Source organism: Oncorhynchus mykiss, chromosome 27 (assembly GCF_057628025.1).
Source record: "Oncorhynchus mykiss isolate SJ-2025 chromosome 27, ASM5762802v1, whole genome shotgun sequence".
Lineage (NCBI taxonomy): Eukaryota > Metazoa > Chordata > Actinopteri > Salmoniformes > Salmonidae > Oncorhynchus > Oncorhynchus mykiss.
The window spans coordinates 46,362,501-46,372,500 of NC_143048.1; the positions used below are offsets into that span (position 1 = coordinate 46,362,501).

At 49.3% G+C, this 10,000-nt stretch overlaps 1 protein-coding gene across 5 annotated transcripts in view; it reads left to right on the forward strand.

The window, feature by feature from the left end:
- cadm2b (cell adhesion molecule 2b) overlaps window positions 1-10,000 on the forward strand; it is a 520,268-nt gene that overhangs the window by 360,758 nt on the left and 149,510 nt on the right. For all 5 annotated transcript variants that reach the window (XM_036965372.2, XM_036965373.2, XM_090224114.1 and 2 more), the window contains one exon: window positions 7,415-7,564. In XM_036965372.2, the coding sequence (XP_036821267.1) occupies window positions 7,415-7,564 (150 nt within the window). The remainder of the gene's footprint in view (window positions 1-7,414; window positions 7,565-10,000) is intronic.

The following is a 10,000-nucleotide window of genomic DNA, read 5'->3' on the forward strand; positions in this document are numbered from 1 at the left end:
GGGCCACGTTCAGTAGGGCTGTACTTCCTGACTGTGCTATTTGTTACCAGGGCCACGTTCAGTAGGGCTGTACTTCCTGACTGTGCTGTTTGTTACCAGGGCCACGTTCAGTAGGGCTGTACTTCCTGACTGTACTTCCTGACTGTGCTGTTTGTTACCAGGGCCACGTTCAGTAGGGCTGTACTTCCTGACTGTGCTGTTCGTTACCAGGACCACGTTCAGTAGACCTGTACTTCCTGACTGTGCTCTTCGTTACCAGGGCCACGTTCAGTAGGGCTGTACTTCCTGACTGTGCTGTTCGTTACCAGGACCACGTTCAGTAGACCTGTACTTCCTGACTGTGCTCTTCGTTACCAGGGCCACGTTCAGTAGGGCTGTACTTCCTGACTGTGCTGTTTGTTACCAGGGCCACGTTCAGTAGGGCTGTACTTCCTGACTGTGCTGTTTGTTACCAGGGCCACGTTCAGTAGGGCTGTACTTCCTGACTGTGCTGTTTGTTACCAGGACCACGTTCAGTAGGGCTGTACTTCCTGACTGTGCTGTTTGTTACCAGGGCCACGTTCAGTAGGGCTGTACTTCCTGACTGTACTTCCTGACTGTGCTGTTTGTTACCAGGGCCACGTTCAGTAGAGCTGTACTTCCTGACTGTGCTGTTCGTTACCAGGGCCACGTTCAGTAGGGCTTTACTTCCTGACTGTGCTGTTCGTTACCAGGACCACGTTCAGTAGGGCTGTACTTCCTGACTGTGCTGTTCATTACCAGGGCCACGTTCAGTAGGGCTGTACTTCCTGACTGTGCTGTTCGTTACCAGGACCACGTTCAGTAGGGCTGTACTTCCTGACTGTGCTGTTCATTACCAGGGCCACGTTCAGTAGGGCTGTACTTCCTGACTGTGCTGTTCGTTACCAGGGCCACGTTCAGTAGGACTGTACTTCCTGACTGTGCTGTTTGTTACCAAGACCACGTTCAGTAGGACTGTACTTCCTGACTGTGCTGTTTGTTACCAAGGCCACGTTCAGTAGGGCTCTACTTCCTGACTGTGCTGTTCGTTACCAGGGCCACGTTCAGTAGGGATGTACTTCCTGACTGTGCTGTTTGTTACCAGGGCCACGTTCAGTAGGGCTGTACTTCCTGACTGTGCTGTTTGTTACCAGGGCCACGTTCAGTAGGGCTGTACTTCCTGACTGCTCCTTTCCTTTACAGGGAGCCAGGTTTTCCTGTGTCTATCCTTCCCAATGGCAAGGTTGTGCTCACTGAGCCTGTACTTTGTCAAGGTTTTTCTAAGGTTTTGATCAGTAACCATGGCCAAATAGATTGCCACGGTGTACTGTTGATTTAGGGCCAGATAGCACTGCATTTTGCTTTGTGTTTCCCAATAAGCACTGTAGTTTTGTTTTGATTGTGTTTTAATTTGGATTATTCTGATTGATTGGATGTTCTGGTCCTGAGGCTTCAGTGTGTTAGTAGAACAGGTCTGAGAACTCAGCCCCAGGACCAGCTGGATGAGGGGGCTGAGGCTTCAGTGTGTTAGTAGAACAGGTTTGTGAACTCAGCCCCAGGACCAGCTGGATGAGGGGACTGAGGCTTCAGTGTGTTAGTAGAACAGGTTAGTGAACTCAGGACCAGATGGATGAGGGGACTGAGGCTTCAGTGTGTTAGTAGAACAGGTCAGTGAACTCAGCCACAGGACCAGCTGGATGAGGGGACTGAGGCTTCAGTGTGTTAGTAGAACAGGTCTGTGAACTCAGCCCCAGGACCAGCTGGATGAGGGGACTGAGGCTTCAGTGTGTTAGTAGAACAGGTTAGTGAACTCAGCCCCAGGACCAGCTGGATGAGGGGACTGAGGCTTCAGTGTGTTAGTAGAACAGGTTAGTGAACTCAGCCCCAGGACCAGCTGGATGAGGGGACTGAGGTTTCAGTGTGTTAGTAGAACAGGTTAGTGAACTCAGCCCCAGGACCAGCTGGATGAGGGGACTGAGGCTTCAGTGTGTTAGTAGAACAGGTTAGTGAACTCAGGACCAGATGGATGAGGGGACTGAGGCTTCAGTGTGTTAGTAGAACAGGTTAGTGAACTCAGCCACAGGACCAGCTGGATGAGGGGACTGAGGCTTCAGTGTGTTACTAGATCAGGTTAGTGAACTCAGCCCCAGGACCAGCTGGATGAGGGGGCTGAGGCTTCAGTGTGTTAGTAGAACAGGTTTGTGAACTCAGCCCCAGGACCAGCTGGATGAGGGGACTGAGGCTTCAGTGTGTTAGTAGAACAGGTTTGTGAACTCAGCCCCAGGACCAGCTGGATGAGGGGACTGAGGCTTCAGTGTGTTAGTAGAACAGGTTAGTGAACTCAGCCCCAGGACCAGCTGGATGAGGGGACTGAGGCATCAGTGTGTTAGTAGAACAGGTTAGTGAACTCAGCCACAGGACCAGCTGGATGAGGGGACTGAGGTTTCAGTGTGTTACTAGATCAGGTTAGTGAACTCAGCCCCAGGACCAGCTGGATGAGGGGGCTGAGGCTTCAGTGTGTTAGTAGAACAGGTTTGTGAACTCAGCCCCAGGACCAGCTGGATGAGGGGACTGAGGCTTCAGTGTGTTAGTAGAACAGGTTTGTGAACTCAGCCCCAGGACCAGCTGGATGAGGGGACTGAGGCTTCAGTGTGTTAGTAGAACAGGTTAGTGAACTCAGCCCCAGGACCAGCTGGATGAGGGGACTGAGGCATCAGTGTGTTAGTAGAACAGGTTAGTGAACTCAGGACCAGATGGATGAGGGGACTGAGGCTTCAGTGTGTTAGTAGAACAGGTCAGTGAACTCAGCCACAGGACCAGCTGGATGAGGGGACTGAGGCTTCAGTGTGTTAGTAGAACAGGTCTGTGAACTCAGCCCCAGGACCAGCTGGATGAGGGGACTGAGGCTTCAGTGTGTTAGTAGAACAGGTTAGTGAACTCAGCCCCAGGACCAGCTGGATGAGGGGACTGAGGCTTCAGTGTGTTAGTAGAACAGGTTAGTGAACTCAGCCCCAGGACCAGCTGGATGAGGGGACTGAGGTTTCAGTGTGTTAGTAGAACAGGTTAGTGAACTCAGCCCCAGGACCAGCTGGATGAGGGGACTGAGGCTTCAGTGTGTTAGTAGAACAGGTTAGTGAACTCAGCCCCAGGACCAGCTGGATGAGGGGACTGAGGCTTCAGTGTGTTAGTAGAACAGGTTTGTGAACTCAGCCCCAGGACCAGCTGGATGAGGGGACTGAGGCTTCAGTGTGTTAGTAGAACAGGTCTGTGAACTCAGCCCCAGGACCAGCTGGATGAGGGGACTGAGGTTTCAGTGTGTTAGTAGAACAGGTTAGTGAACTCAGCCCCAGGACCAGCTGGATGAGGGGACTGAGGCTTCAGTGTGTTAGTAGAACAGGTTAGTGAACTCAGCCCCAGGACCAGCTGGATGAGGGGACTGAGGCTTCAGTGTGTTAGTAGAACAGGTTAGTGAACTCAGGACCAGATGGATGAGGGGACTGAGGCTTCAGTGTGTTAGTAGAACAGGTCAGTGAACTCAGCCACAGGACCAGCTGGATGAGGGGACTGAGGCTTCAGTGTGTTAGTAGAACAGGTCTGTGAACTCAGCCCCAGGACCAGCTGGATGAGGGGACTGAGGCTTCAGTGTGTTAGTAGAACAGGTTAGTGAACTCAGCCCCAGGACCAGCTGGATGAGGGGACTGAGGCTTCAGTGTGTTAGTAGAACAGGTTAGTGAACTCAGCCCCAGGACCAGCTGGATGAGGGGACTGAGGTTTCAGTGTGTTAGTAGAACAGGTTAGTGAACTCAGCCCCAGGACCAGCTGGATGAGGGGACTGAGGCTTCAGTGTGTTAGTAGAACAGGTTAGTGAACTCAGGACCAGATGGATGAGGGGACTGAGGCTTCAGTGTGTTAGTAGAACAGGTTAGTGAACTCAGCCACAGGACCAGCTGGATGAGGGGACTGAGGCTTCAGTGTGTTACTAGATCAGGTTAGTGAACTCAGCCCCAGGACCAGCTGGATGAGGGGGCTGAGGCTTCAGTGTGTTAGTAGAACAGGTTTGTGAACTCAGCCCCAGGACCAGCTGGATGAGGGGACTGAGGCTTCAGTGTGTTAGTAGAACAGGTTTGTGAACTCAGCCCCAGGACCAGCTGGATGAGGGGACTGAGGCTTCAGTGTGTTAGTAGAACAGGTTAGTGAACTCAGCCCCAGGACCAGCTGGATGAGGGGACTGAGGCTTCAGTGTGTTAGTAGAACAGGTCTGTGAACTCAGCCCCAGGACCAGCTGGATGAGGGGACTGAGGTTTCAGTGTGTTAGTAGAACAGGTTAGTGAACTCAGCCCCAGGACCAGCTGGATGAGGGGACTGAGGCTTCAGTGTGTTAGTAGAACAGGTTAGTGAACTCAGGACCAGATGGATGAGGGGACTGAGGCTTCAGTGTGTTAGTAGAACAGGTTAGTGAACTCAGCCCCAGGACCAGCTGGATGAGGGGACTGAGGCTTCAGTGTGTTAGTAGAACAGGTTAGTGAACTCAGGACCAGATGGATGAGGGGACTGAGGCTTCAGTGTGTTAGTAGAACAGGTTAGTGAACTCAGCCACAGGACCAGCTGGATGAGGGGACTGAGGTTTCAGTGTGTTAGTAGAACAGGTTAGTGAACTCAGCCCCAGGACCAGCTGGATGAGGGGACTGAGGCTTCAGTGTGTTAGTAGAACAGGTTAGTGAACTCAGGACCAGATGGATGAGGGGACTGAGGCTTCAGTGTGTTAGTAGAACAGGTTAGTGAACTCAGCCACAGGACCAGCTGGATGAGGGGACTGAGGCTTCAGTGTGTTACTAGATCAGGTTAGTGAACTCAGCCCCAGGACCAGCTGGATGAGGGGGCTGAGGCTTCAGTGTGTTAGTAGAACAGGTTTGTGAACTCAGCCCCAGGACCAGCTGGATGAGGGGACTGAGGCTTCAGTGTGTTAGTAGAACAGGTTTGTGAACTCAGCCCCAGGACCAGCTGGATGAGGGGACTGAGGCTTCAGTGTGTTAGTAGAACAGGTTAGTGAACTCAGCCCCAGGACCAGCTGGATGAGGGGACTGAGGCTTCAGTGTGTTAGTAGAACAGGTCTGTGAACTCAGCCCCAGGACCAGCTGGATGAGGGGACTGAGGTTTCAGTGTGTTAGTAGAACAGGTTAGTGAACTCAGCCCCAGGACCAGCTGGATGAGGGGACTGAGGCTTCAGTGTGTTAGTAGAACAGGTTAGTGAACTCAGGACCAGATGGATGAGGGGACTGAGGCTTCAGTGTGTTAGTAGAACAGGTTAGTGAACTCAGCCCCAGGACCAGCTGGATGAGGGGACTGAGGCTTCAGTGTGTTAGTAGAACAGGTTAGTGAACTCAGGACCAGATGGATGAGGGGACTGAGGCTTCAGTGTGTTAGTAGAACAGGTTAGTGAACTCAGCCACAGGACCAGCTGGATGAGGGGACTGAGGTTTCAGTGTGTTAGTAGAACAGGTTAGTGAACTCAGCCCCAGGACCAGCTGGATGAGGGGACTGAGGCTTCAGTGTGTTAGTAGAACAGGTTAGTGAACTCAGGACCAGATGGATGAGGGGACTGAGGCTTCAGTGTGTTAGTAGAACAGGTTAGTGAACTCAGCCACAGGACCAGCTGGATGAGGGGACTGAGGCTTCAGTGTGTTACTAGATCAGGTTAGTGAACTCAGCCCCAGGACCAGCTGGATGAGGGGGCTGAGGCTTCAGTGTGTTAGTAGAACAGGTTTGTGAACTCAGCCCCAGGACCAGCTGGATGAGGGGACTGAGGCTTCAGTGTGTTAGTAGAACAGGTTTGTGAACTCAGCCCCAGGACCAGCTGGATGAGGGGACTGAGGCTTCAGTGTGTTAGTAGAACAGGTTAGTGAACTCAGCCCCAGGACCAGCTGGATGAGGGGACTGAGGCTTCAGTGTGTTAGTAGAACAGGTCTGTGAACTCAGCCCCAGGACCAGCTGGATGAGGGGACTGAGGTTTCAGTGTGTTAGTAGAACAGGTTAGTGAACTCAGCCCCAGGACCAGCTGGATGAGGGGACTGAGGCTTCAGTGTGTTAGTAGAACAGGTTAGTGAACTCAGGACCAGATGGATGAGGGGACTGAGGCTTCAGTGTGTTAGTAGAACAGGTTAGTGAACTCAGCCCCAGGACCAGCTGGATGAGGGGGCTGAGGCTTCAGTGTGTTAGTAGAACAGGTTAGTGAACTCAGCCCCAGGACCAGCTGGATGAGGGGACTGAGGCTTCAGTGTTATGTTTAACCCCCGACACCACTTTCAATAACTTTGTATAACAGCCCTGTATGCCAAATAGAATCAAATGCTTTTTGGAAGTCGATAAAGCAAGCGTATATTTTGGTATTATTTTGGTGGACATGTTTATCTATCAGGGTGTGTAGGGTGTAAATATGATCAGTTGTGCAATGTTTTAGTATAAATCCAATTTGCCTTTTACTCAAGACATTGTGCTAATTTTAAGGTAGTTTATAACTCTTACATTTATAATACTACAGAAAACCTTCCCCAGGTTACTGTTCACACAAATGCCTCTGGAATTGTTGGGGTCAAATCTGTCTCCGTTCTTAAAGATTGGGGTTATGAGTCCTTGATTCCAGATGTCAGGGAAATAACCTACACTCAGGATCAAATTAAACAGTTTTAATATAGCCAATTAAAAGTTTGCACTAGTGAGTTTGAGCATCTCATTGAGGATACCATCAGGTTTGCATGCTTTTTTAAATTTGAGAGCCTGAAGTTTCTTATAGAGCTCCTGGTCAGTAATAGTTTAGTTTGTTATAGAGCTCCTGGTCAGTAATGTCTGATGTTGTACAGCTTACTGGGCTGTGAATGTGTGGTTGTTTCCATGTCTGTTCTTTTGAGGAACAAGGTCATTTGGCTGTGATCAGACAGAGGTGTTAGTGACTTGACAGTGAATGAGCTGAGAGAGAGAGGGTCAATGTCTGTGATCATATAGTATACTGTGCTGTGGCCAAGAGGTGGGCAATAGGTGAGCAATAGGCAATCTGTCTCTCTCTCTCTCTCTCTCTCTGTCTCTCTCTCTCTGTCTCTCTCTCTCTCTCTCTCTCTCTCTCTGTCTCTCTCTGTCTCTCTCTCTCTCTCTCTCTCTCTGTGTCTCTCTCTCTCTCTCTGTCTCTCTCTCTCTCTCTGTCTCTCTCTCTCTCTCTCTCTCTCTCTCTCTCTCTCTCTCTCTGTGTCTCTCTCTCTCTGTCTCTCTCTCTCTCTGTCTCTCTCTCTCTGTCTCTCTCTCTGTCTCTCTCTCTACAAGAAAAAAGGGCATAATAAATTATTATTCTCTCCATCTCTCATCTCTCTCTCTCTGACTCTTTTCTCTCTCATCTCTCCTCTCTCATCTCTCTTTCTCTCTCCAGGGTTGTCGGGCCAGTTCCCCCTGACCCAGAATGTGACGGTGACAGAGGGGGGTACGGCCAACATGACCTGCAGAGTGGAGTACAATGACCAGACCTCCCTCCAGTGGTCAAACCCGGCACAGCAGACACTCTTCTTCGGGGACAAGAAAGGTGAGGGACACAGACACAGACGCACACACAAATACATACACACAAACACGCATACATACATACACACATACAAACATACACACACACATACATACATACATACATACACATGCATACATACATACATACATACATACATACATACATACATACATACATACATACATACATAGACACGCATACATACATACACACACACACATACATATATACACATGCATACAAACATACACACACATACATACATACATACACACACACACACACACACACACACATACATACATACACACGCATACATACATACATACACACACATACACACACACACACACACACACACATATGGTTGTGATAATATCAACATAATGACAGATGGGGATATTTCTATTATTGGTTTTATGTGGATTACAGGACTGTGTTTTAGGTGGATTACAGGACTGTATTTTAGGTGAATTACAGGACTGTGTTTCAGGTGAATTACAGGACTGTGTTTCAGGTGAATTACAGGACTGTGTTTTAGGTGAATTACAGGACTGTGTTTTAGGTGAATTACAGGCCTGTGTTTCAGGTTAATTACAGGACTGTGTTTCAGGTGAATTACAGGACTGTGTTTCAGGTGAATTACAGGACTGTGTTTCAGGTGAATTACAGGACTGTGTTTCAGGTGAATTACAGGACTGTGTTTTAGGTGAATTACAGGACTGGGTTTAGTTGGATTACAGTACTGTGTTTCAGGTGAATTACAGGACTGTGTTTTAGGTGAATTACAGGACTGTGTTTTAGGTGAATTACAGGACTGTGTTTTAGGTGAATTACAGGACTGTGTTTTAGGTGAATTACAGGACTGTGTTTTAGGTGAATTACAGGACTGTGTTTCAGGTGAATTACAGGACTGTATTTTAGGTGGATTACAGGACTGTGTTTTAGGTGAATTACAGGACTGTATTTTAGGTGGATTACAGTACTGTGTTTTAGGTGAATTACAGGACTGGGTTTAGTTGGATTACAGTACTGCGTTTTAGGTGAATTACAGGACTGTGTTTTAGGTGGATTACAGTACTGTGTTTTAGGTGAATTACAGGACTGTGTTTTAGGTGGATTACAGTACTGTGTTTTAGGTGAATTACAGGACTGTGTTTTAGGTGGATTACAGTACTGTGTTTTAGGTGAATTACAGGACTGTATTTTAGGTGGATTACAGTACTGTGTTTTAGGTGGATTACCGTACTGTGTTTTAGGTGGATTACAGTACCGGATTTTAGGTGGATTACAGTACCGGGTTTTATGTGGATTACAGTACCGGGTTTTATGTGGATTACAGTACCGGGTTTTATGTGGATTACAGTACCGGGTTTTATGTGGATTACAGTACCGGGTTTTAGGTGGATTACAGTGCTGTGTTTTAGGTGAATTACAGGACTGTGTTTTAGGTGCATTACAGTACCGGGTTTTAGGTGAATTACAGGACTGTGTTTTAGCTGAATTACAGGACTGTGTTTTAGGTAGATTACAGTACTGTGTTTTAGGTGGATTACAGTACTGTGTTTTAGGTGGATTACAGTACTGGGTTTTAGGTGGATTACAGTACCGGGTTTTAGGTGGATTACAGTACCGGGTTTTAGGTGGATTACAGTACTGTAAGTGTGCCTATAATTTACATTGTCAATGTGCGTCCAAACTGAGAAGTCCTAGTCAGAGCCCTTGTAGTAGTGCAACTTCTAAGGAATTTGAGACAGACCGTAGGAGACCAAAGGCAGGGTAATGGAGAAAAGGAAAATACATTAGCCGTAATGTAATACCACAGTTTGAATTATGTTCAGTCTCTTCCTTTGTCTCAGAGTAAGAGTTCTCTGCCTCCCAAATGGTACCCTATCCCCTATATAGTGTACTACTGTTGACCCTGTTCGGCAGTAGTGTGGGACACAGCCGTTTGGGACACAGGCCCTGGAGTTGAGCTGCTATTGTGATGGTCTAATGCTGAATATGTTGTTTACAGCATTGTAATGCCCTTGGATTGTGAAGTGATTATTTTAATTAGCCTCTGTAATGGCCTACATGTATAGCAGTATGGGTGGCTGGGTGGCTGGCTGGCTGGATGGCTGGCTGGCTGGCTGGCTGGCTGGCTGGATGGCTGGCTGGCTGGGTGGGTGGCTGGCTGGCTGGCTGGCTGGCTGGCTGGCTGGCTGGGTGGCTGGCTGGCTGGGTGGGTGGGTGGCTGGCTTGGTGGCTGGCTGCCTGGCTGGCTGGCTGGCTGGCTGGCTGGCTGGGTGGCTGGCTGGCTGGCTGGCTGGCTGGCTGGGTGGGTGGATGGCTGGCTGGCTGGCTGGCTGGCTGGCTGGCTGGCTGGGTGGGTGGCTGGCTGGCTGGCTGGCTGTGTGGGTGGCTGGCTGGCTGGCTGGCTGGCTGGCTGGCTGGCTGGCTGGCTGGCTGGGT